Source organism: Micropterus salmoides, unplaced genomic scaffold (genome assembly GCF_014851395.1).
Source record: "Micropterus salmoides isolate LMB-PRFRI ecotype aquatic unplaced genomic scaffold, ASM1485139v1 Ms_hic_scaffold_23, whole genome shotgun sequence".
Lineage (NCBI taxonomy): Eukaryota > Metazoa > Chordata > Actinopteri > Centrarchiformes > Centrarchidae > Micropterus > Micropterus salmoides.
The window spans coordinates 19,838,971-19,865,875 of record NW_024041484.1 but is presented as its reverse complement, the minus strand read 5'-3'; the positions used below and the strand labels follow the sequence as shown (position 1 = coordinate 19,865,875).

The following is a 26,905-nucleotide window of genomic DNA, read 5'->3' as shown; positions in this document are numbered from 1 at the left end:
ATCTGATTGCAGTGTTAAGTCATCAATTGTAACATGATTTGGTGAACTTGAATTTCCGTTTAACATTTGCTGAATTGCTGTACAATGCTCAACAAAACTGTAAACTTGAATATCTCCAATAAAAGCATAATGGCTATTAAAAATTCTCCTAACAGTATAGAGGTGTGTCTTTAATTCTACCAATAACCTATGTAACCTGGTGAGGTTTAAATCTTTAAAAATGGACAGAAGCTGTGGTGGTGAGGATAAATCGTGTTCTACAGTTTTCATAGTTGATACACAGCACTGACACTCCAACAAGAGATTTCAGTCCCCTTAAAAAAAATAAATGATCACTTGCTGATTACAGATGACAAATCAACTGCTAGTTTAAACATATTTGATGTTGTTCAGGCACAATGCTAAACCTGTGTACAAATAAACCTTCTGGTGCATGCAGCTGACTTTAATATTGATTGATGCCATCTGTCAAATAAAAATTTGGGGAGTAAAGAGGGGGAAACAAAAAAAAAAAAGAAAAGGGGTTCAGTCTCTGAAGATTTGGGCCAAAAAAATCTGATGCCAAAACATCGAAGCCATTTCATGCAGAGAAGCCAGAACAAGCCAAACTGAACTACCGAGCTCCCTCTGATGGAAGCATCGACTAGACACTACAAAGAGGATACTCTCCTTTACAGTACTTAATAATTCAGCTTTGGAGTAAATTTAGACATAGTATTAAATCAAACCCACCTAAGAGCTTTGTCTCCACCAATTCAAAATGTGTTATTTTGACATATTTAGGATGTTTTCACAAGCTGAAAGGTATGGAACTAATCAGTACTGTAAAAGGAGAGTGTCCTGTTGTAAAGACTAAAAAGACACCCTCCCCAATCTGAAAACCAAAAGGTCTGGGGAGGCAGAGTAGGGTGGAAAGGGGAGTTTACAAAACCAGTGATGGTTGGGCGGCTGGGCACCTGCCTGTCTATGGGTGCGGGCAGAGCACGAATGGAGCATGAGAAGAATGGGGTTGGGAGAAAGGGGGAAGGTGAAGAAGAACAAGAAGAGGAGGAGATGGTGGTGGACAGACGGACTTGGCTTAGAGGTCGACGGTGGGCAGCTGGCTGCAGGCAGACTGCGAGAGCTTTGCCAACACGCGGGCCAGGGCCCGGTTCTCAGCCTGCAGCCGCTCTTTAACCTGCCGCAGGGCCTGAACCTGCTTTACCTGGGGGAGGTTCTGCAGGGGGGGAAAACAACAACCACAACACAGGAGAGCAAAGAGAGAGAGAGAGGGAAGGAGGAGGCAGAGATGGAAGGAGAGAGTGAAAGATCGGCAAGAGAGGGAAAGGAGGAATGTGTTTCAAGAAACAAATTAGGAGAGTAAGGATTGATGAAAGATAGGAGAGTATAAATTAATAGAGAAGAGGGGTCGAGAGAAAGAAGGAGGGAAAACAGAAAAGGAAGATTGTTAGAAAATGGGGACAGATTTTGGAAACTGAAGGAATGATTAGGAGCTTTCCGGTTCAGCATGATGCTTGTAGATAGAATGGAAAAGTGACACTGATAAGATCAGCTGTCTATGACCTAAAAATAAACACACTTTTGTTATCGCAGTGATGAGAACAACACTTACTCTCTAGAATTTTAGAGTTTTTTTCCCCTCTCTCTCCTACTTCAATCAGTTCTCAAGAAAACTAACATTCAATTGGTCGTTTCAATAAAAGTTATATATGTTATGAGATCGCGACAGCTGACTTGTGGTGCCCCGAACAGAAGAGATGCACTTGTACATATTACACAAGGAATCTAACATGTGAACAGAGGTTTATTGTTGGATATTCCATGTGCAAGAGTAGAGGTTGTGTTACATTCAAGGAATAGATATTTATATACTGAACTTTAGATAGACACTGTTTTTGAAGACCCATCAACGCTTATTTGTTGCTTTAATGTTGTTAGTCTAATAAGTTGCTAACAGTTTTTCACAATTGCTAAAACACTAAACCCCATTCTCTGAACCAAATGCTCAGTGGCCTAAACCCATTTGTCAAATTAGTCACTCTCTTGGCAAAACCTTAACAGGTTCAGGTAGTTAAGACACTGTTTGCAAATCCCATCCATTCTTTTTGCAAAACTCTAAACACATTCTCACTCACTAAAACACATTTTGCACTGTGATGCACGTGTTTTGCAAAATGGTAAATACATGCGGCAAATGTTAAACACAACTACAACACAGCTGTCATCTTTTAGACACAACAACTCATAATTCTAATTGTTTCTAATAATGTGATCAAGTTCCTGGCCTGCATAGCGGCAATGTCACACTTTGACCAAGCTATAAGTAAGGGACAGTCATTCAACCTTGAACATCTCCTTATTTTTCTGGGTGGTCTTTGGAATTTTGTGTTTGAGTGTGAGCAGCAGGGTCATCAGCCAGCAGTACATCCTGCCTATGGGACAATATCAACTTTTACTGTGGTGTTGTGCTAAGCAAGTGGCTCAACATCAACCAGTGATTCACAAATGTTTACCTTCAACCCACAGCCCTTACTTCAATCCAATAGAAGAATTTTTCTCTACCTGATGGAAGGTCTATGACCGAAACTCATTTACTACAGAAAATCTCTTACGGGCAATGGAATTGGCCTGTGGTGAGACATGTGTGGAGTGTTGTTACAGTCAGGCTGCATCCAGTACTTCCAAGGGTTTTCCTCCTTTGCTTGGCAAGGGACAAAGTTGCATGTGATGTGGATGAAGTCTCTTACTATATGGACTCAAAAATGTTGTGCAACTGCAAAAGAGTGTAATGTGCTTTTCATTTATAGTTTTCTTTGTTCTTTGGGCGTACTGTATTTGAATATACAGACATTCAATACTGTATTACTTGTAGTATTTACAGTATACTATATATTTACTGTACTAAGTTGTGATTACTATACTTTTTAAATTGGAAAATGTGTTTCCTCTACGCAAAAAACATTTTTTCTGTAACTACATGCCCTGGACGGTGTGTTCTCAATTTCTTGCTGTCTAAAGAATGCTCTGTAGTGTTTTACCTATTGACTGGCTGTGTTTATGTTTTGAAAACATTGTTTTATTGTGATCACATGGTTTTGAGGCAACTGTTTGATTTTGCCAAAAGAGTCAGGGGCTGTGTGAATGTAGTTTAAAGACTGGGTTTTGTGTTTAAAGTTGAATATGGGTGAAGGTTTCAAGAAACATGTCTTAGCAATTGTGAAAAACTGTCAGTCAATTTATAATATTTTAAGAGTTTGACAGCCTTAGAAGTGTTTAGTTAGGCAAGTTTAACTTGTGAAATACATTTTTGACAAGACAAAAATAGTCAAGTGTCTCCAATGATCTTTACTGCAGAAACAGACAAAAAAAAAAAAAAAATAAATAAATAAATAAAAAAAATTGTCAGAGGAAAATCATTATAACTGATTCAACAGCCTGACAAGATAGTGCATGTGTGTATGAGACCGATAGACTAGCTACCCAAATGTAGGATTTATGCACGTTCTGCTTTAATGTAAGTTTTTCAAGTTAATTTTACAAGAGAAAAGGCAGATGGGTACTCCGTAGTATCACCTACTTGTTGTTACTACAACAGGGCTAGTGTGAACGGGGGCGGGGTGTCATCTTATATTTGGGCGAATAGTGTAGTTTTTGGTTCAAATCTATATTTGGCAACACCAAATTATGTATTTGGTGACTGTGGAAGGGGTATTTTCTTTATCAACCATATCATATTTGTCTTTGCATTAATGGTTGTGTTCCCAGCTCCTAGAAATTACCTTGTACAGTACAGTATCATAACTTAGAGGAGTAAAGGCAAAATCATGACAATAAGATCCAAGCTGTAATAAACCCATATTATCTTCTAAGCATCATGGCATTTGAGATGACTCACTCCTATTAAACCCAAAAAAGTGACCCAGATTTCTATAGAAAGCACTATGCTGGAATTCACAAGTATCACCTACACAGTAGCTGTGATCTTGACTTCATCAAATCTAAACCCTGCTGTACACGAACAGAAAATATAATGTGCCATGTGTGTGACTGTGTGTGGTGGTACCTTAAGTTCCTCCTCCATCTCAGAAATCTTCCTTTCTAGAGCTCTTCTTTCCTGGGGTGGAGGGGGGGGGGGGGGCAGGTTAACTCAGGACTCACACATTTCAGACAGACAATTAGCAGAAGACACACTTGGCACACAGTGCAGGCTCCACACACACACGCATAAAATCAGGTGTGGAAGAAGGTGAAGGTGCAGCGATAGCACACACACTTGAACACACGCATGTCTTGTGAGGCGTCTGCAAGCAACAGCCAGTTCAGACTTACATATTCAGTGATGTATACATAATTTACATATGAGGATATCCAAAGGCAGGAATGAGTCAAAAAATGGGGATGGAGATGTTTAGAGGTTGTGTTGGATGGTAAGTTCATGGAATGACTCATGAACTGGGGGCTGAGAATGTTGTTTTTTTTTGGAAGAAGAAAAAAAAGGGACATTCTTGTATTATAAAAGGTTGTGAAGACAAATGGCACATGGGGGATGGTCTTAAATGATGCATGAATTCTACAACTGCGGGGGTTATGGTTTCACGGCTACACAGCTGCCTGCATTATTACTTAAAATGCATGCATAGGTTCTTTCGACAGAAATTTTTACAACAATTGTTCTACTTCTTGCATAAATAGAGATAAACACTTTCTCAGACTCACATAAAACACACACAAAAATAACAAAATAAGCAGTCTTGAAAAGAGGTGACCACACGCTGCCTCTGAGGTTCAAAAATAGGTGAGAGAGAAGTTGGCAGTGTTCTGGGTGGCGAGGCGGGAGGAAGTCCCTTTGACCTCGGCTACAAGGGCATGTGTGACACAATAGCCAGCAGCAGACAGTAGACTGATACAAATAATCAGGTTAAGATCATACCACCACCCAGATGATATTGGGGTCTGCTTGTTACCTTCAGACATAAACCCATTGGTAGTGTTACCAACATGCTTAAAGAGGGTCAGATTAATCAAAATAACTGATATTTAGTTTGAGGTAAACTTGAGAGAAACAGAAGTTATATATCTTTTTAGTAAAGTTAATGGTGTTATTAAACAAAGGAGTTATTAAACTAGTTCTGTCATTACCCTTTTCTCCAACTCAAGCTGTGATCGGTCGGCATAGCGTTCCTGCCTCTGCAATGACAAAAGAAAAAAATGTACAAATAAGTTAGAAGACTCATCAGGAATCCCATTTATCTTATCAATACTGATCAGTTGAAGCAGTGTGAGTTCAGCGCACCTGCGTGGCCTTCTCTAGTTGTAGCTTCAAGTCTGCCAGCTCCAGGTCTGTGTCACGTAACTGGGCCTTCAACTTCTCGTTCTCAGCTAAGATCTGCTCGTAGAGCTGAAGGGACAAACGTATTCAACAGTCAAGAAGTGTAACCAACAAACCACCAAGGTATTCTGAATATAAAAAGAATAGTTTGCTCCCCCCACCCTCAAAAATGTGTCAATTTTTTCAGTGAAAATTGGTAAAAACCCATACATAGGTAGGTAGGAAACCCAAACTTCACTCAGCACTGTCCCCATAGACCTGAGACCTTTTTCTATCACCTGGTACTTTCTACTGCCTGTACTTTTTTGACAGTCAAATTATAAGAGGATTTATCAATTTAACTCGATTATTTGTTTTTAAGGTGTACTCATGACTCACTGCACAATATCAATCAGTGACATCAAAAAAACAAAATTTGGTGCAGGTCATAACTTTCCCTTGTCAAAATAGATTCTATCATATATCAGAGTTAATAATCTGTTTTCTGGGTACAAGATTCAAAAGGCGTCAACTGTCAGCCCTGGGAATAAATATTAGATGTATTACAGTAGATATAAAATGTTTCTTTGGAAGTCTGGCATCAAACGAGCTGAAACAGCAGTGTGGCTGTCTGGAAAACTGTTATCCTATGACCTGGAGTATAGAGTTTCATTTATAGTACATACCTTCTTATAGTCAGTGGTGTCGTCTCTATCCAGTCGGCTTGAGTATGTCCTCCGACTCTCACCATAGCCACGGCTAAAAAGAGTGTCATTGCGATCTAAGGATGAAGTGCTCTCATTCCTACAACAGTAATAACAGGCGTCCAGTTAAAATCTGATTATTTGGCAACACAGATAAAAGATAACATATAAAAAGGATAAAGAACACAATATGAAGGGGTAAAACATACCTGGATAATCTGTCGCTCTGTAGGAAAGCAAAAATGAAACTATATGTTAATGTCAAAGAGAAATGCACTGAATGAAAGTGAAAGCAGCCAGCCAGTCTCATTCTCTTACGCTCATGCATATTCAGGAAAAGTGAAAAGTGTGAAGTGCATTTGTAATAAGCTTACATATACAAAACAAAACTGAGTGAATGGAAGAGATGGGACATGCTGTTCATTTTAAACAGAACTTCCACTTTCAGATTCTACAGCCTCCCTCTCTCTATGCACCCGCACCTGACCTTCCCTGCTTTGCAATCAGCCTCCTACACACAAACACTGCACTACATACATATACACTAATTCCTAAACAGCTGCCATGTCAGCCAGTGCCTCAAGGCCCTACTGTGTCTCTGGGCCTGCTGTGCTTGTGCAGAGGCCCTGAGAATGGGGCCAGACATCAGATAGGAGGTCAGGCTTGGAGGGTCGGCCTCTCAGCTATTTTAAAAATGCAGTCAGCTTCCTGAGGCGGATGGAGGGCGGAGACACAACAATGCTACAGTCTGAGGGAAAAAGTTCTGAAGACTTCAAGGAAAACGATCAACACCATTCAATGCACGACTGGATGGATTACAAATCAGACACGTCATGACTGAATAATAAAAGCATGGTTGTGTGTTTGGAGTTTCACAACTTGAGTCTTGATGATTTCACCTAACAACGATATTCCAATGTAAAGTATTTAAGAGTCTGCTAAAAAAAAAAAAAAAAAACAAACAAACAAAAAAACATACTCTACCAATCAAATTTGGTTTTGAGTATCATTTTGGTGCTTTTAATTGAGCATGCCAGGGTGGAAAGGAAGAGACTCAAAACTTTTTCCTGTGTTTCCATCGCAAAGCAGAGATAATTGCTTGTTTCCTATTTAGTGCTCTGTTGCTGCTCCACCCACCCTTTATACTGTCCTACTGTAAGTGACGGCTGGAAGCTGTGTATTCCTTTCTCATCTCCCTGCTGATTGTGCTCAAGTTAACGACTACTGTCTGTTCTCTACGTTATGCTGCAAAAGACACACCCATTCAAACAGGAAGTTCATCCAGCCAGAAATGTTTCCGCAACACTGTCCTTTCTGCCCTAAGCCATGGTACCAATGAATAGTATGAGTTTAATTCGATTTGAAAGGTTCTCATTTTTTGTTTTAAATCTCATCTCCAAATTGGAAAAACTCTCCGCCATCTCATTCATGTGTGCGCTTTGACCCCAGTGACCCAGACTTCCTTTCCTTTGTACGTTTGTCTGCGTGTTTTTAAAACCTACTGATCTATGGGTGAGACTAGCAACCAGACAATCACCAGAAGATGGAAATGTGAGGGAGGAACAATAAAAATTCAAAGGCTGCAGGCAGTGAGGAAGATAGATAAGTGGGAGGGGAGGAAATGATAGCTGTACGGGGCAGAGCAGTGGATATCAAAGACTACTGGCTTGCTTGGCCTTCGCTACGTGAGATGAGACGTGAGGAAGGACCAGAATAGAGAATGAACGCAGAAGGGCAAGAATCACACAGATGTCCCGCCACACAAGAAAAGCAAGAGGAATAGCTTGGTTTTGGCTGTCAGGCTAGAGGGCCCTTCTTAAAAGTCAGTTTTATCTACTGTCTGCCCTGTGTGTGCGTCTGTGGTGTGTGTGTTGAATTACCTGTGGCTCTCCTTTGGTGCTGCCCTCCTCCGAGTCGGACAGCTGGTCAGGGTCATTTTCATCACCCTGAAATAAAAAAAACGCAGATAGGTGGGTTATACACGACTCACGGCTCTCTCTATGATCAAAGAGGAACACTCACAGTTGTGCAAGTGTTACAAACTCCTGTCCCTCATGAAGAGTACTATGAATATTTATGACTGTGAAAGAAGTGGTCTCTGAAAGTCTCACATCTTGGGTCCAGAAGGAGACCCCAGTGGAGCGTCTCTTCTCGCGGGGCCGCCTGCGATCCCGTATGGAGCGGGGCTGAGACTTGTCCTCTCCCTCCTTCTCCTCCTCCTTTTTGTCCATTTCTGTCCATCAAGGAGAACAACAAAAGGTTAACCACATATTGCTGCCATGATATCAAGATAATTATCATAACTGTTCCTTTTGTATGTCTGTAAATCATCTGCTTTTGACATCTGGTCAGTATTTCTCCAGAGCACAGCTTGACCCTTATGATTTTGACACCAACAGTGTGCAAATGCCCATACAGTAGTCCTTAACAAGAATTCAAAGTGAAAAAAAGAAAAGAAAAGAAGATTTAACCTGTTAAATCTGAATAAATCTGGTTAAACAAGGCACTGAATTGACTTCACAAGGCACAATCAGGACAACAACTTGACTTGGCTCAAGTTCAGAGAGAGAAAAAAAAGAAAGAAGGGTTTTGGTTGTGGGAGAACAAAGCGGTCACTGTTTCCTTCCTTCAGTTGAACAGAATAAAGCTGCCTTCCATTTTCCCAGACATGCTTTGTGGATTTATTCGTTAAGAGAAGAGCTACTTAATTTAAAACGCAACCCAATCCCTTTCTGTGTCAATGCCCCTAATCAGCATGTGGCAGTTTGCCCATGTGAATGTGGACCTGTGAAGACCGATACCAACATGCATCCACATGCTGTGCCCTTTTGTATTTGGCTTTATATCAGAGAGGACAGCTTAAGCTATTTCAATTTCATGATAGTTAAGCTACCCATTGTTGGCTTTTTGGCAGCTTTAGCACACCTACTCTAGTGCACACAAAAAAAGAGCATCAAGACGGGCTCAGATTTAACAATATCGTCTATGTAGTCAATCTAAAATTGATTGGTATATGAAATATTTTATTATTTATATTTATTTATATTTTATTATTTATTTATTTTATTTTAATGCTGCTATCACCACTGCAACTGCCATAGACTGACTGACTAAAAGCAAAGATTTTCAGGCAAGATTTTAGATGAAAATCTTTAGTGGATGGGAACGGCACAAGGCACTGACCTTTTTCCGTATCCCTGGAGGAACGGCTATAGGAGGAGGTGATCCCCGTCAGACTGTTGGGCCTGTTGAGGGAGCTGGAACTGGAGGAAAATGTGGTGCTAGAGTAGGACGGGGTGGAGGCTGTGCTGACTGTAGAAATGGCGGAGGAGGAAGATGAAGGCCGGTAGCGCTGGTAGGGAGAGTGATAGTTAAATATTCAAAGTAAAGATTACAAGTAAAGATGCAATCACCTGTCTTGGGAAAGTTATTGTAAAAGCTTGGATATAAAATTTACCTCTTCGAAGCTGCGATACTTCGACCGGTAATCGTCTTCCTTAGTCTCCATCTCCTTCTTTTCCTCCTGTTGCTTCTCCTTGTCCTGCTTCTCTTTCTCCTCCTTCTCTTCCTCCCAGGTCTTTGGGGTACGACTCCTTCCGATCGTTTTCTCAGCCTCTTGCAGGTCAGTCAGAGTCACACCCTGGAAGCAGAGAGTAATATATCATCCCTAGAATTTGAATTCCTTGCTAGGAGATTATATAACATTTTAACATTTCTAACCAGAATCTCATTAATTAAATTAGATCTAGCTTACAGTTAAAAAAAAAAAAGCTGTTGAATCTTATAATGTAAAATTTTCATGTCTTGGTCGAATAGTTCCCAGTTACTCAAACAGCATTTTTGCTTCATGTAAAATGACAGGCCTAGATGTTAAGTCCTACCTATGCACACAAAACATCCGTCTGTCTCAACCAGGAAAAAAACATTTAAAAAACTATGGCTATAAAATCGTAATCCAAACCAGGGGCACCTACAGGTCACCTTCTGTTTTGATGTGGGACTACATTATTGTTTTACCAGTTACTTTTTTGGTAGGATGGGGGGATAAAGTAAGTGTCAACATATCAGAGGTGATACAGGTTAACTAACCTGGGTGGACCTCCTTGACTGTCGAGCCTGTCTGGAGCGAGCTTTCCTCTGGGACTCTGACTCCTCGTCTCGCACTGGCGTCAGGTATGACCTGACATGCACAAAGACACACTCATACCGTTAATTATTTAGCAACAGCAAAAATAAGCTCTAGCATTAGATGACTATTGGGATGGTGGAACTTGTAAAGACACGTTTTTCAGTTGACATTCCTTACATAAATAGTTGTGGTAATTGTCATTGTGTTGGGCAGTATGGTGGCTGGCGATGAGAAGGATGGCTGCTCTAATTTACTAACTAGCTGGAAAAGTGACCAAATCATGCTTTCCTCTCACAATAAATACTGCAGAGTGAGGATATTAAATGTACAGTACCATCACAGCTCCAGGTGTACATATGTGGAATAGTATGAAAGCTACCTATGTCAAGATATGTTGGTAAAGAAGATTTCCTTTAATGAAGATGTATGTAAAGCAGGATATTCCTGGAAAAATGTTCGAGTTTCCTAAGATGAAGCTGAAAATATACACCTACTTTAAGTTACTGTGGTAAAATAGGATTAAAATATGTGTTTTAACTTTTTCTATAGCAGTACCACACTCAAAAGACAACAGACTTTGCAAATTAAAATAGTGAGCTATTCTAGTTCTTTCTCTCAGTGTGTAGCATGCCTCTGTTGGCCACACAGAAGTATGAATTCAGTTCAGAGTGGAGCCTTGGCCTTGAGGAAAATGTGCAGCTTCTGCCTACATTCCTTATAAGGAAAAGTCACAGGAGCGGTCCATGCTATGAAACAGCACTTCCCCACTCCTACCACGACAGGTGGCTTATTTCAGCAGTGAAACAGGAAGATATGGTCTCGACCCCACTCAAACACACGTGCAAACACATGCTTTGTGACACACTCTCATATGAACCCTCTCTCTCACAGATGGACACAGGCAAACTCTCTCTCCCCCACCACACTGTGTACAGAGTTGAAGATCGCACACACCCCGTTCTCAAACAGAGGAAATACATCCGCATTACTGTTTGACTGATGGAAGCCTTTAAGGTTCATGGCAATATTTCATGAAGCTGTTTAGAGTAAATGTTTCGTTAAAATATCCAAGCCATTCAAAATTGAGAATGTCATGAACAAATATAATAAATAAATAAATTCATTAAGTAAAGCAAAATTTTAAGTATCGAATTCTTTCCCCAGCAATTTTAACTTTAGTCAAGACAAACAAAAAACCTAATGCCATGGGACGCTGAAAGTCTCCTCTAAACCCAAACAGCAATTAACATCTCAGACTGAAATGTAATCAAACAAAATGCATCACAAAAAACACCAATCATCAAGATGAGATTATCCCATCTTAATGCTACACTGTAAATTTATTATTACATATTTAGATTATCTGCACAGACTAAGAAATGCGTGCATGTTTTCTTATGTTAAGGGATAAAAATAATTCACAATGTGAGACAAGAAATAAATGGACATATTTTCCCATATTACAGGTAGGGCTGGGCGATAAGGCCAAAACTGTTATCACAATATAAAAATGTCATATCATTTAAATATCAATAATCATCATGATAAATGTCATCATCATTAAATTTTAAAGGCTGATTTTTGCTCCTGAGTGAAAGTTGAAGAAACTAGATTGACGTTAAACAGTGGATCACTTCACAAATCTGAGTGAGAACATTCAAAACAATAATGAGTCTCTTTTCCTCAACAAAATAAATATTTTAAATCAAAAAATTAAGTGCTATTTCATTTTTAATTCAAATTAATCACATCAAACATTTATTGACAATATATTGAACATTTGTTATATTGTTAGAGGAAAATCATATTGCGATGATTATCATTTTTGTTTTATTGCCCAGCCCTAATTACAGGATAAATATGGATGAAGTATGTAGGGAAAAGGTGCTTGTGTGTTTGTTACCTGCGTCTTTCAGAGCCGGTGCCGGTGCCAGTGGTAGATATGGCGGTAGTGGTAGATGCGGTGGTCGTAGTAGAGCCAGTGTTTATAGTGGGGATGACCGCAGCAGACTCCTTCTCCTTCTCTGCACTCTCCTCTGACCAGTACCTGTTTATAGCATTTTATAAATAAACCTGCTAAACCTGAAAGATTCTGCATTTCAACTGCTTTGATTATAAAACTGAAATGTGAAGTCTGGTGGCAGCCATTTTGGAGGTCAGACACTGTAAAGGTGCTGGTCATATAATTAGAATATCATCAAAAAGTTGATTTATTTCAGTAATTCCATTCAAAAAGTGAAACTTGTATAATGTATACATTCATTCCACACAGACAGATATATTTCAAGTGTTCATTCCTTTTAATGATTATAACTGACATAATGAAAACCCCAAAATCAGTATCTCAGAAAATTAGAATATTGTGAAAAGGTTCAATATTGAAGACACCTGGTGCCACACTCTAATCAGCTAACTAACTCAAAACACCTGCAAAGGCCTTTAAATGGTCTCTCAGTCTAGTTCTGTAGGCTACACATTCATGGGGAAGACTGCTGACTTGACAGCTGTCCAAAAGACGACCATTGACACCTTGCACAAGGAGGGCAAGACACAAAAGGTCATTGCTAAAGAGGCTGGCTGTTCACAGAGCTCTGTGTCCAAGCACATTAATAGAGAGGCGAAGGGAAGGAAAAGATGTGGTAGAAAAAAAGTCTACAAGCAATAGGGATAACTGCACCCTGGAGAGGATTGTGAAACAAAACCCATTAAAAAATATGGGGGAGATTCACAAAGAGTGGACTGCAGTTGGAGTCAGTGCTTCAAGAACCACCACGCACAAACGTATGCAAGTCATGGGTTTCAGCGTCAGAAGCGTCTCGCCTGGGCTAAAGACAAAAAGGACTGGACTGCTGCTGAGTGGTCCAAAATTATGTTCTCTGATGAAAGTAAATTTTGCATTTCCTTTGGAAATCAAGGTCCCAGAGTCTGGAGGAAGAGAGGAGAGGCACAGAATCCACGTTGCTTGAAGTCCAGTGTAAAGTTTCCACAGTCAGTGATGGTTTGGGTGCCATGTCATCTGCTGGTGTTGGTCCACTGTGTTTTCTGAGGTCCAAGGTCAACGCAGCCGTCTACCAGGAAGTTTTAGAGCACTTCATGCTTCCTGCTGCTGACCAACTTTATGGAGATGCAGATTTCATTTTCCAACAGGACTTGGCACCTGCACACAGTGCCAAAGCTACCAGTACCTGGTTTAAGGACCATGGTATCCCTGTTCTTAATTGCCAGCAAACTCGCCTGACCTTAACCCTATAGAAAATCTATGGGGTATTGTGAAGAGGAAGATGCGATACGCCAGACCCAACAATGCAGAAGAGCTGAAGGGCACTATCAGAGCAACCTGGGCTCTCATAACACCTGAGCAGTGCCACAGACTGATCGACTCCATGCCACGCCGCATTGCTGCAGTAATTCAGGCAAAAGGAGCCCCAACTAAGTATTGAGTGCTGTACATGCTCATACTTTTCATGTTCATACTTTTCAGTTGGCCAACATTTCTAAAAATCCTTTTTTTTTATTTTTTATTTTTTATTGCTCTTAAGTAATATTCTAATTTTCAGAGATACTGAATTTGGGATTTTCATTAGTTGTCAGTTTTAATCATCACAATTTAATGAAACGAAACATTTGAAATATATCAGTCTGTGTGGAATGAATGAATATAATATCCAAGTTTCACTTTTTGAATGGGATTACTGGAATAAATCAACTTTTTGATGATATTCTAATTATATGACCAGCACCTGTATACAATAAGGTTTATCGTTATGCTTTTTTTTCACCCGCTGACAGCAGTCCTCCTCGTGTACCTGCTGGTGAGACTGGTGGAGCCAGTGCGGGTGGAGGAGGAGCCCAGGCTGGAGAGCAGGCCCCGATGGCCTGTAGGCGAGGTAACAGATGAGGAGGTGGTGGTGGTGGTCGTGGGGGAGGTGGTTGAAGAACTCAAGTCCTCTTGTCTTCTGCCGAAAGAGCCGCTGGAAGACAAAATGTCAGACAAACACAACAGACACCAGTAAGACAGAGCAGGACACAAATACAGCTTTGTTTTCACAGGTATAATGTTGATAATTAAGTTAGATGATCTGATTATTAATAATATATTTTTGCCTCATCAGCATTGTGAATGCAGGATATCAGGGGAAAATATAAAACAGGAGTGGGTCACTAAAGCTCAGTTTTTGTGATAAAAGAGGGGAAAATTCTCTCTTGCGTATTCTCTATGAAAAGAATGTCCTGTTTACACTGATGCTTTTAAGAATTAAACATTGGGAGACAGCTATCCTTTCCCTTCATAGTTCTACAGCCTATATTGCGTGATTAGTTATAGGTTTAAAACATCATTGTTTGACAGTCAGTCTGAATGCTTGGGTTTCTGCTGTTAGTAATGATGGCTCTGCGTGTAAACAAAGGTAAATGAAGCCAGCGACATTTTAGAGGAGACACGCCACTCAATTACATCCTCAGTATAACTCTATGGGGAAAGCCCGTAAGGGCAAAGATGACGGTTATCCCGCCCCTCCCGCTAGAAAGCCAATCATCTGCTTTTAACAGCCAAAGTGGAAAATATATTTCAGTCAATAGTTTGGTTCCACTGATGTAAGGGTCTGTTTTACTTCTACTGCACATGCGTGGTAGTAGTGACGCATGAGTAGCAGAAGTATAATTGGTTGGGAAAAATGCTTTTTAAACCTTATTTTGGGGAAAAGTTGTCAAACTTTTTCAGAGCAACTTTAACTAATATGCAAAAACTAACTAATTGTCTTTGTGAGACGACTGAATGGATCAAATTCTATAGTTATTCCAGACAGGTTTTGGAGTTTAAATATTACAGTTCAGTGAAAATTAAGCTGAGCATACTTTTATTAATAGTACTGCAGGGTCACAGTAATATTCAATGTCAACAGCATTCAAGTTTTTCCAATCTCTGTTGTCAATCAAAAGAAAAATCTGTTTCTGCTTTTACTGGAAAACATTTCAGTCTTAACTTCATTAATAGGGTTACTTCATTCTTCATTCATCACTTTGGACAAAGCGAGAAACCAGGCTATATACTGTGGCTAGTTCTGGATGGTAAAACAACTCTCTCTTCCAAAATTCATTTGGACATTATAGGCAACCAGAGGAACACAAAACACAAGGTAGGCACTTCACCAGAGTAGAGACACACGGTCAGAGAGGACAGGTGGGTGGAGAGACGGTGGAGCCCCTGTTGAGGCTGGTGTACCTGCGGTAAATGCTGTAAGACTGGTAGTGGGAGGAGGGTGGCTGCCAGGGTTTAGTATTACTGTTGTTAGGGTCCAAGCTGGAGGTGGACGAAGACTTGGCTGGCACGTCCCGCATGCTGCCGCTCCGCCCTAGTGCTAGCGTATGGGACGTGCTGGCGTGTTGGCAGGCGGGTGGGCAAGAGAGGCATGTTAGCGGTGGAGGCGCACACACACAGATACAGTATAAGAAACACAGATATATAAGACTATTAAGCTTTTCACACTATTGGTGCATTCATGTCATATGGGACTAACTGCTGACAGGACAATTAAAATCAACAGTTAAATAGTGTTTGGAGATACCTTCAATGAAGGTTTTTCTAGATTTCTGTTGATTGCAATTACCTTGTTCAGTCAGCATACATTCATTAATTAAAAGATACTTTGATCTTTGAAAAGATTTATTTCAAATTCCGTAGCTTTCACAACTTAAAATAGTAGTGTATTAAAAGGAGACTGGTATCCAGTATTTTCCCCATATGACATGCATGCAGCATAAATCCATGTCTAGGTTTTGTGCCACGATCAAACCTGGGAATATGATTTATCTCTGGGACAGACAGGCTTTTTAAAAGTAATGCATTGCAAACTCAGTGGCACAACAACCTGACAGGACAGGTACAGTCATGCAACAGACTCTGTGGCAGTGATAGAGAAAGGCATTTGGGCTGCTCGGCATGGCTTTCTCAGTAGCTGCTGCTGTGCGTGGAAGCTTTTGATGACATAATCAAAGCAAAATGTACAGATGATTGATAAACAACTCTCGATGCTGTCTACACACTTGTAGTAGTTCCACAGCTATGCCAGCTCAACCTCATAAAATATTATATATACATACATATATACACACATCAGATGGAACAGAAATCTGATGATGAGATGACAAGTTTGGCAGAGATTTATTTCGCAGCAGACGCTAACCTGCGCTGATAGCTGGGGGTTCGGTTGGTGGAGGCGCTTCCTTCGCTGTTCTTCAGGTCGTCATCCCAGCGTCGCCGAGTGTATGAGCCACTACGTATCAGAGAAGTAGAGTCCCTGGGGAACCAAATGCTACAATTGTACCCCAGGCTTTCATTAACAGATACTGACAGAGACTAGATATGTGCTGATAAAAGTAGTAGTCTTTCATTAAACCTAACTCTACCCACTTTGAAATCCACCATTTTCCTAGTGATTTTCAAGTCTACCAAATCCATTGCTGCACGACACAACAAACTAATTAAGGCAGTTCCTTATGGCCACACACACCATGCAGAGCATTGAGGTCTTTTGCCTGCAACACACATCAGTGGGCAGCAGGAGCCGCTCATGCCAATGCATGTTTGCACAGAGCTACTTGGCTCAAAGGCTTCACCTGTTTTCCTTCTCATCAATGTCTGAAGTACTGGCCAGTCTCCTGGGGATGGTAGGGGCCACATAGGCAAGCCGGGTCCCTTTATCTTTTTCCTGGAGACAGAGGAATAAATAGGACCCATATTAGTGACCATCCATGGAACAGCTGTCAAATATCCCTACAAACTTTATTTACTATTAAAAACCATCTAGGGTGCCTTTTCAGGCCTAATTGAGCTCTTACAAAAAGCAGGTCATGGCCGCATCAAGCCTAAATATAAACGATTTCTTCCTTTTCAAATTCATTCATACATTTATAATGTAGCCAGCTGGAAAATCACTCGGGACATCCTATTGTCCCAATGGTCTAAGAGACTGAAAAAATAAAGGATGTGACCATGTGACTGTTGACCTCTTTATCTTTATTGTCCAGGGAGGACGACAGGCGAGGGCTCGAGGCTGAGCGCATCACCCCAGTTGTGTCTTTCTCCTTCTGAGCCTCCTTGGTAGCTGTGATCTCTGCCAGAGCCCCATAGCTGCCCGTCTTCCTCAAACCCAGCCGCCACGATGCTGGCGATTCGTCCTTCCTATCATCCTCCACTTTAGTTGAGGCCTTTCCAGCAGGCTGAGGGACCTGAAAGGGAGGAAGGGGGAGCGGTTTAGAGTACAAAGTTAACCATTTATAAATACACAGACGGTAAATTAGATTTTTAGTCATCAACACACAAGTCAATCAGGTCAAACATTTTGGATTAATCTCAATACGCTGCAATTTTTATGTTTAAATTAGGGCTGTACATAACGATTATTTTTCAAGTCGATTAATCTAACGTTATTTTTTCAATTAGTCGATTAATGTAACGACTAAGTGTGTATTCTAAAGGAAAAAAAAGTTGCTTATTACACGACTAATATACCAATTTAAATAAATATCAAAAACATGTCTAATCAATAAATCAGTATTTTATTCAACTATCCTGATGAAGCACATAAGAATGACGACAATAGTAGCATATCTTAAAATGAATGAAATTTCCTTGTCACTGATGTGTTGTGATAATAACAACAACAGACATTAATTAGGCTACTTTACTTAAAACTTTAAATGTTTCTGATATGGATTTATTACAATGTTGAGTAATGCAGTATACGTATAACCAAATGTATTTCTGCATCAGTGTGGGACAAAGAAAACAACTGAAAGGATTACAGACTACAGACACTCACAGATTGTCTGTAATGTTAATTTCAGCCATTTTCTCGCTCGTATGTGACCATTAAATAAACCGAAAATATGAAACGGCTGAACGTTAGATGACACACGGTGTAACCTTACGTTACCATGACAGCAGCAGTGCAGAAATTACTTTTAACATGAAGGCGATGAAAAAACACTTAAAATACATTTTAACGGGCTATGTGTCCTCTTGCTGATACTGTGCCGTGCTTGTGTGGAGACAGAAAGTAAACAAGATTTGCGGTGGTGCCGTCAGTGCTCCGGGATACTTTCGCACGTGTACTTTTTCATGTGTTCATGAAGCTACTTCCAGTTCACAGAGCTCATAGAGCACCACGTTGTTGAGTGTCCGTCTAAAATACTCCCGAACTTTAGACGGTCGAAGGCGACGTCATGTAGCTGGAGCTTGTCCCAGAATCCCATTAACACCGGACGCAGCGATGCGTAGTAGATTACGTAAATACGTCGACTTGCATTACGTTAGTCGACGTATTGATGTAATCTATTAAGTCGACCATTAAGAGGACATTTCTGAAGGACATGCTTGTTAATGTGTTTGATCACATCCACTACTACCACTACCAGACTCTAAAAGTTATCCCAGAGTAAATGCTATTCTTAAAACACGATAATTATGCTATGCTCTTGTACAATAGGTGGTAAAAGAGTAATTAAAATAGTTGGGATTTTAGGGTCTGATAGTTTTCAGGTCTGGCCACATATACATTTTTAAAACAAACTCTCAAAAGACAAGCAACTAAACAAAACACAGAAGCAACACAGACACGGGGTGAAAGCACCATCAGTACAGTTCATTTGTTGATTACAAGTGAAAACAACACAATGTAGGGTTGATGAGTGAAAGTCAGCAGTAGGTTCAATCAGCATCACTTGGATTGGGTCAGGGTGGTTAAGGGGGTGTTAAGTACTTTGTCAGTGCACAGGTGCATGTAGGATGAGAGAACAACTCTGGTGCACACCAATGCCTCACCATAGGTTTTTTTGGCACTAGAGAAATGCCTGTTTTGCGCAAGCCTTGACGCCACAATGCAGGACAGCCTGGCTCCGCCACAGGCATGAGGGGAGTAATACAATCAAACTAAAGCCAACCAAGTCAAGAGCCCAGGATGAGAAAGACACGGGGGGAGGGAGGGCATGGAGGAGGACAGAGAGGTTGAGACAGAGAAAAGGCCAGAATAAGACAGAAGCAGCAGCAAAAGAAACACTTTATGGTAGGACAGATTTTTTTAAGGCCTAGTCACACCACACAATGCCTACTGCCAAACCGGTTTAATTATTGTTATTATTTATTAATGTTCAAATTGGAGTGTCAGATCCCACAAACATTTGGTAGTGTCAAAACCGGACATTGTTAATGTTTTGCTCACTCTTGTTAGACAGAAGACACTGTGATGTGTGAGCACTAGGCTTCAAAGAAAGATTGGAACAACAATAACAATGCAACAAAAGAAGCAACATTTAGAAAGTGTAAAAGATATGTGGCCACTGATTACAGGCCATAGACTAAAGGGTGCAAATTCAGAAAGAGAGAGGACACTGTAAAATGTACCCTCTAATTTAGGCTGCATTCTTGAGTGTGAAATGATGATGCATTCTGTAGGTGGTATCTGATATCACAGACTTGGAAATGAGTATCACAGCTTTTCTGAATGCCACACAAAAAAACTCAAAGTACCTTTCTAACAGTTAAAAATGATGCCACATTAAGTATTTGTTTGAACCAGTGGCCTGAAGGAAGCAGACGTGCCCTTGGAAAGGTTGACCAGGTTCACTATGGTTAAATGCTTGGCCTCAATTTGCCAGCAGAGGGCAGCAGACTCAAAAGTGGGAAAACACTACCATGGAACACTTTCTAGTTTTATTCTTAACAACCAACCCAATCCAGTGCTCTATAAATTCCAGGCTCCTGGTATCCAACAGGCATATAGTAAACCGTTAACATTATCCAGAATTGGCCACCAATCATCCCCACTGTACAGCCTGTTGCCATGTTTGTTAAACTCCACCAAAAATTGCTCGTAACTGTCATTCTCACGGCCTGTGTGACGTGTTCGCTTCGTCTGCTCATTGTGCTGCGACGCGAAGAACAAATCACAACCAGGAACAACTATTTCTGTGATGGCCTGGAGTATGAACTGCAAAATCATTTATGTAATCCCCCAGTATCGTCAGCCGGCTGTGAAATTAGGTTTGTGTTCAAGGGGGAGGAAAACCCAAATAGATAATTTTACAGATTTGTGTACATAATGAGGCACCAACATCTCTCAGTAAAGCAAAGTTGCACTGGCTTAGTGCAACAGAGGAGGTGTAGTTACTACCTGAAGTGACTAGAGGGTAGAATAGGGACATGATTGCATCATGGCAATGCTGCATTTAATTTCCTCAAAGGCCTTTTCTAAAACCCATCAACTGCTTCCTAATTTGAGTGAAACGTGTCCTATTTGATTTTTTTTTTTTTTGCCAGTAACATGGCAGCTGTCTGCACACGGCAGGATAATAAATACCACTTGTCCACCAGGTCGTACCTTCTTTACCGGTGAAGTGGGGGTCGTCACCTGGTTGGTTGGGCTAGTTGGAGATGACACGGTGACTGTGGTCGGGGTGGGCGCTGTGTTGTTGCTCACTGATGCTGAAGGCTTGCTCTTGTCTGGCAGGGTCAAAAAGAAAAAGTATTAGTTGTTTGCGTCAATTAACAATTAATAATAAAAAACAATTCTGGAAAATGTGTTTTAAAAAGTCAGAACATAACTGCAGTATGGAAAACAAATTTAGATGGTGACGTTTGACCACAAGAAAAAGAGTAGGCAGAATCAAATTTGTATGCGAGACATTTAACCGAAATTCTTTTGTTTTGACCTGATTTAGTGATACCACAACAAGTCTAAAATAAGTCACACACACAGTACCTGCTTCAGTCTCCGACTCCGAATCTTCATCATCCTCTTCCTCACTGGAGCAGCTTGATTCGTCCTTCTTCCCATCCTCTTCTTCATCCACCTTCTCCGGTTCTAAGGTGTCTATGCGTGGGGCGCTCTTTTCTGGCTCCAGAAGCAGTGTTTCTTTGCTGCAAAACACACATTTGACACCATTAGTAGAGAACTACAGCATCAGTGTAGTACAGCATTTTGAGCTACAAGAGAGAATACAAGCCAAAGATACAAAATAAAATATTTTAAACCTACAGAAGTTTAATTAGTTATGTCTGAGCTATAGGTGGCTTAATAACGCTCACACATTCAGTAGGCAGTTTCTGTTGATTATTTTTTCAAGGTATTTACCTATTGAGTGGTTTCAGTGACTGGTTGTTATCCCCGGTGGTTGTTGTTTCAATCAAAGGAGATTTCTTAACGTCTTTCTCCACACTCATCAGCTGCAATAAAGGGGAAAGACACAATGAATGTTATTGAAGATGATTCACACATTCCCACTCAATCACAGGCTTCCACTAATTTTATATATATAAAATTTTTTACAAAACACCTTCAAATGTATCCACCATTAAAACAGCTGAATAAGTTGTTTGGTGTAGATATGGGTCACATCAACTTACCAGCTTTTGTTTCTTTTGTAGTTCTTCTAAGTATCCCAGAACATCTTCGTCGGCTACATCCAAAGCTGTCTGGCCCTGAGGGAAAGCAATAAAATAAAAAGTTCTAAAATATGGATTGCACAGAATTTAATGACAGGACTCTACGACAGTACTTGTTACTCACCATTTTATTAATGAGGTCCATGTCACATAGATTCTCCACCAGTATCCTACATGCCTCCTCTTTGCCCCAGTGTGCTGCTGCATGTAGAGGAGTCCAGCCATCATAGTCCTTAATATTTACATCATACCCTGCTTGGATTAAAAGCCTGCACATGGAAAGAGTGGGGAGTTGGAAAGGGAGGAGAGACTTAGAATTAGCAAATCTTTTTTTCTCAGATTCGATTCTGTAAACTAATCTTTCAAGGTGCTGCCAGTGTCCAGGCTTTGAGAAGTGCGTCAGCATTATAACCCCAGGTCAGATATCTGTGATGCATAGTCCACCCCCTAAACACACGGACACGTATTCTGAAAGTTGTTGTCACTGAGCAAGAGCAGGGTGACGTCAGCTAAACTCTAATATTTTCACCCATAATTCTGCCATGATGAGGAAAACATTTAGATTCCTGGCTTGTATATGTTTGTTGCGCTAAAAATCAGAGATCTTAGCACTATCTATGGCAGTAGAGTACGCTGGCTGAATTCCCAGACCAGATGGACAGGCGGCTGCAGTTCCTTTCCTCGAGCTGTGTAGCCGTATTAACAGCCTACAGATGCAGGGTCGGATAACGCACTGACAAGATACAGAGACCAAGTTATGTTTGGCATTAGCAAAGAAAAAGCACGGTGCTAGGCCTCACCACTGTCTTGACTATTAATAGTCTTTTATACAACGTAACATAAAGGAAAGGCTTTATGTAACAACGAGCAATAAATGATTCTACTACCTGTGAAATCAAAACCACTGCTTACTTTAAAACCTCTGCGTATCCCTTCGCAGCAGCTACATGAAGTGACGTTCCTCCGGACTTGGCGTGCCGGACATCTTGGATCTGGCCGCTGTTGAGCCACTGCCGGGCGTCCCTCAGCATCACCCGCTCCTCCTCTTTCCGGGCTGCCTCGATATCCACCCCTGGTAAGTGACAGAAGAGACTGCTGCTGTCAGAGTGGCACCGAATGATTACCTGCTACTGCTGCCAGCTGTAACACTGAACCCAGAGAATGGAGGAATGACAACGGAGCACAATTACATCGAGGTATTTATTATGAGTTCTACTTGTCTTAAATCTGGAGAAACATATGTATTTGATGTTACATAAGTTTGTGACTATGGATTACAGTAACAGACATTATTTCAATCCGTAGCCATGAGATAAATCTTTGCATATTTAATGACATGAAAATGTGACAATAATCATAGCTACAACAAGTCTGTTACACACGATTCAACCCACACACTCCTGTACTTTTATTAATGTCATCCAATGCGTTTAAGGTTCTACAGAGGAATAATAGACATTACATCATTCTGGCAACCTCTCTAAACACTAGAGGGCATTGTAAAGCACTTGTTCTGCTTTAGCAAACAGTTTTGTGCCAATATTCTGTCAATTTGACAATGAAATAGTGGCTGCAAACACACAGGCCTCAGTCATCTTAAGAGGGTCAATACGTCTAAGCTATAAGCAGCATACAATGCAGCAGTGAAAACAGGCCTGTATTGTCTTGACGACACCTAGTTGGACCACGAGACGATCTGACATGCACTGCTGCATGAGTAGTAGACTCGTCAGCTGAGCATTAACCGTGTTAAACTTCATAAAGAAGTGATTTAAAAAGTGCCCTGGTATAGGACCCAAAACTTCAGCTGATCTTGTTCTATTCCAAAGGATAAATCATCACTCATGCCATGACACCCTAAAATGCTTTAAGATTGCCTCAAGTTTTTAAAACCGATAAAAGAAGACATCTATGTCTGAAAGTTTGACTTTACCCAGAGGTTTAGCCCTCAGGGTAAAGCACAAGCAGATCTGTAAAGCAATAAGAGGACACTCCATTCCCAAACAAAGTCACAAAGACACCTGGCTTTATGCCTTTTGCTCCATAACTTTTATTTTGACTACAAGCCTTAAATGTCAATGGAAATCACACGCACCACAGGCTTAAATTATGCAAGGAAACTAATATTCTGCCTCTTTTAAAAACTCGACCTGTTGCTCATTATGAGGATTATCGGTGAACTGAGGTCTAAGAAAGGGAAACCAAATGGGACGAAGATGACTCAGTGTCTGGGTTTATGTTTGACTGCATTTCAAGTTTCATTTGATACATTTCAAACCAAGTAACTTGGGACAGGGACTGGACCACTTTGTCCTGCTATGGTTGGATGGACAGTAAAGCCAGTAATCTTTTTACAAACTAACTCTTAGCATAACTTAAGCTAAACAATGACATACTATAGACATTATAAAAAGGATTAAGACTGAAATATGTGATCAAAAGGCATGGTCTTTTTGGCATTAAAAGAACATCACGAGGTAAGTGCTGTGCAACTCTATTTCTATCATGTAAATCCAGCCCAACTTGACGTAAGAGAAAACACAGTGCACATTCCCTACGGAGGAAAATTAACCTACACTTTCTTAGGGCAGCCAGGTAGGGCAACGTCCCGTGATCTCTTGGGAAGTAGCCTACACTGTGTCTATAAAAAGCAGGGAGCCTAATGGCCTCTAAGTAGGAATACGGAATGAGAGCCCAGTGGAAGAGTTGGCAACAGTTCAAAGTTGAGTTTTTATAAGAGAACAGCACATCTTCTACCTGAACACTGAAAAGATAAAGATAAAAAAAAATCCTAAAGACCTAAAAAGGACTTGCCTCCCCTTCACCTCACTGACAATATACCAACAGCGTGTCAAAGCCAAAATGAAACATTCACTGAAATCTAACCTGACGCAAGCACAGACGCAAGGATCCTCAGAGGCATGTATAGTTACTGGCTTTTTAGAAAAGTCAAAAGAAAGGTGCAGAGAGGAAACTGCTGCTAGCCCAATCCTCTATGTCCTCTCAGCACCAGGGAGTGTGTGAGAGTTAAAACAAATTCTGAGATCAGCCACCTTCAGTTACAAGGACAGGAAGCAGCCCTGATGAGGCAGCTGACGGAGAAAGGAAGAAGGGTGGCAGGGCTGTCCAGTCACTTGACTCAATCAGGGTCTAGGAGAAGATCTAGAGGTTATCCCTGCCAAGGGGAAACCATGGCAGCTTGCTAACAAGTTTAACCCCATGACTAGTATCTCTTTGAGGGGAGAAAATCACATTACAAACATACAGAAGCATTACACAACAGCTAGTTGCATAATGCCGCCAGCACAGAGAACTGAGCTGTGGATTGTCTGCAGCTGCCCTGAGGCCAGGATCACTGCAAATTCACTTTTCTCAGCTGAGTTTTCTCTTGAAAGCAGTTTTAAGCTAGTCTGCATTAATGAATAAATAAGTAAGGCTCAACCTTGAATACATAATGTCCACATAATAAAAACATATTCAGTAGTTTGGCTCTGAAGTTATGAGCATGGTAAATGAAGATTAGTGATGGATCTTAGATGAGGCAGTGTGTGAATGCTCAGAAGCAGGCAGCACATCTATCAGGCATTGGCAAATCAAAGCTGACATCTGCCGCTGGCAGGGATGCTTGAGGTTCGGGTGGGTGCATGTCTCACCGCCATTATATAACACGGTCCAGGAGCGTGACATGCAAACAGCACTCTGGGTGTAATTATCACAGGATGCCATGTGTTTCAAACACTTGGACCTTGACTTAAATACTGTCAAGAAAGTGACAGCTTAAAGACAGCCTTTTTTCTTGCTAGAGATACTAGACTATATACACATTAATTTAATGCACACTATGCTTAAAAGCAGTGTAAGCCAAGACAGTGGAGACCGTATGCAGTATATGACATGGAGACTGTGCATCTTCTGACCCTGTCCACAAGCTTTTCATATATATTTCTAATAGGGCTACTGATAGATGCATGTACTGACAAGGCAACCTGCGCACGACTTGCATTTCACACCTTACTGTAAACTAAAATGGCCGTGGCTATGAACGCAGGATTTCACTATGCATGCAAACACATGTAGTAAAATGTGAGAATGTAAAGCTTGCTTAAAAAATGGCAACTGGTGCCACAGAGAAGGGAAAGCCAGCCAACCTTTATTAGTGAATTTGAGCTGAGGAGCACCCCTCTGGCCTGGGGCCAGTTAACACGTCTGTGCATGGCCTCTCACCATAGGGGAGGGCCTTTCATCATCTCAAGAATGCCCTGGCCAGAAATAGAAAGACTCGACTTTTCAGTTTTGAATCATCACATGAGTGCTCACAACACAGCTGGATCACTTTTCTATATTATGCAAGTTTTCCCTCAAGCAAGCAAGTGAAAAACAGCAGGTAACAGACACTTGATGAGATTCTATTTGATAACATACTCATACATGCATGAAATACACTTAGGGCCCCTACTAGCAATGCTGCCATTAACATGCTTAACACGTCATGATTGTTTCTAGATATGATTAAGCTCGAGTACATGATAACACTAGAAACTTCTTCACAACATTTTATTATTGTTCTGCATGCTTATAAGTGATCTCAATAACTTTTAATCTTATAGTCTGCTTTTAGGTTGACTTTGTAACATCTGTCCAGGGAAAACAGAGTGCACATAGTTATATTATACACCAAATATTGATTTCAACACTAAACCCCAGCATTGTTCTGTCTCCACTTCTTTCTTTTTGCATTAACATTACATAACCTTTTGGCCAAGGCTATATTAGTTACAGTACATCAGCAGTTCAAATTCACTTGACACTTTAACAGAGCAGTACATTTTTACAGTGGCATTTTTGCGTTGGGACAGGATGACCCAGTAGTCTAATATGGACAGCACTGTAGAGTTCAAGATGTCTACAATACATTACCTTGTCTGTTGATCTCATTCTGCAGGAGCTCCTCCATTGCCTCCTCTTCAGCAATGTCCAGAGGTGTCTCACCTTCGCTGTTTACAACGCCTACATTGGCACCCTGGCTGATGAGATACCTGCAACAACAGCACGCACAAAAATTTTAGGTTTGAACCAAGATGATATTTATATAAACAACCTTTTAAAATTTTCAAATATTTTGAAATAGTCCAACTGATTTTTGTTTGAGGTTAAACCCTGGCCTCTGATGGCACGAAAACAAAAGGAGATATATAGGCAGTTGAAGGACAGGAGCTGCGTAATGGCACGTACGGCACTGTACCATAGTCTGCATCTCCTGTTTTACCAGTCACATCTTCCAGACACCTGTAGGCCTAATTATATATGTTATATTCACCAATTAC

General features: G+C 40.8%; 1 protein-coding gene across 3 annotated transcripts in view; it reads right to left on the bottom strand.

Moving 5' to 3' along the window:
- Positions 1-26,905, bottom strand: part of ppp1r12a (protein phosphatase 1, regulatory subunit 12A) — a 55,978-nt gene that overhangs the window by 3,230 nt on the left and 25,843 nt on the right. Inside the window, exons 3-26 of one of the 3 annotated variants that reach the window (XM_038738662.1) lie at positions 26,499-26,617; positions 22,494-22,653; positions 21,706-21,850; positions 21,543-21,617; positions 21,271-21,362; positions 20,899-21,056; positions 20,518-20,639; positions 17,147-17,368; positions 16,757-16,848; positions 16,324-16,437; positions 15,363-15,515; positions 13,948-14,112; positions 12,045-12,188; positions 10,102-10,192; positions 9,470-9,652; positions 9,196-9,364; positions 8,124-8,245; positions 7,893-7,958; positions 6,222-6,238; positions 5,995-6,112; positions 5,294-5,398; positions 5,140-5,187; positions 4,931-4,964; positions 4,064-4,114 (exon numbers count right to left, since the gene is read on the bottom strand). In XM_038738662.1, coding sequence (XP_038594590.1) covers positions 4,083-4,114; positions 4,931-4,964; positions 5,140-5,187; positions 5,294-5,398; positions 5,995-6,112; positions 6,222-6,238; positions 7,893-7,958; positions 8,124-8,245; positions 9,196-9,364; positions 9,470-9,652; positions 10,102-10,192; positions 12,045-12,188; positions 13,948-14,112; positions 15,363-15,515; positions 16,324-16,437; positions 16,757-16,848; positions 17,147-17,368; positions 20,518-20,639; positions 20,899-21,056; positions 21,271-21,362; positions 21,543-21,617; positions 21,706-21,850; positions 22,494-22,653; positions 26,499-26,617 — 2,746 coding nt within the window. In that variant the 3' untranslated portion in view covers positions 4,064-4,082. The remainder of the gene's footprint in view (positions 1-4,063; positions 4,115-4,930; positions 4,965-5,139; positions 5,188-5,293; positions 5,399-5,994; positions 6,113-6,221; positions 6,239-7,892; positions 7,959-8,123; positions 8,246-9,195; positions 9,365-9,469; positions 9,653-10,101; positions 10,193-12,044; positions 12,189-13,947; positions 14,113-15,362; positions 15,516-16,323; positions 16,438-16,756; positions 16,849-17,146; positions 17,369-20,517; positions 20,640-20,898; positions 21,057-21,270; positions 21,363-21,542; positions 21,618-21,705; positions 21,851-22,493; positions 22,654-26,498; positions 26,618-26,905) is intronic. The other 2 variants (XM_038738661.1, XM_038738663.1) reach the window with 2 other exon arrangements.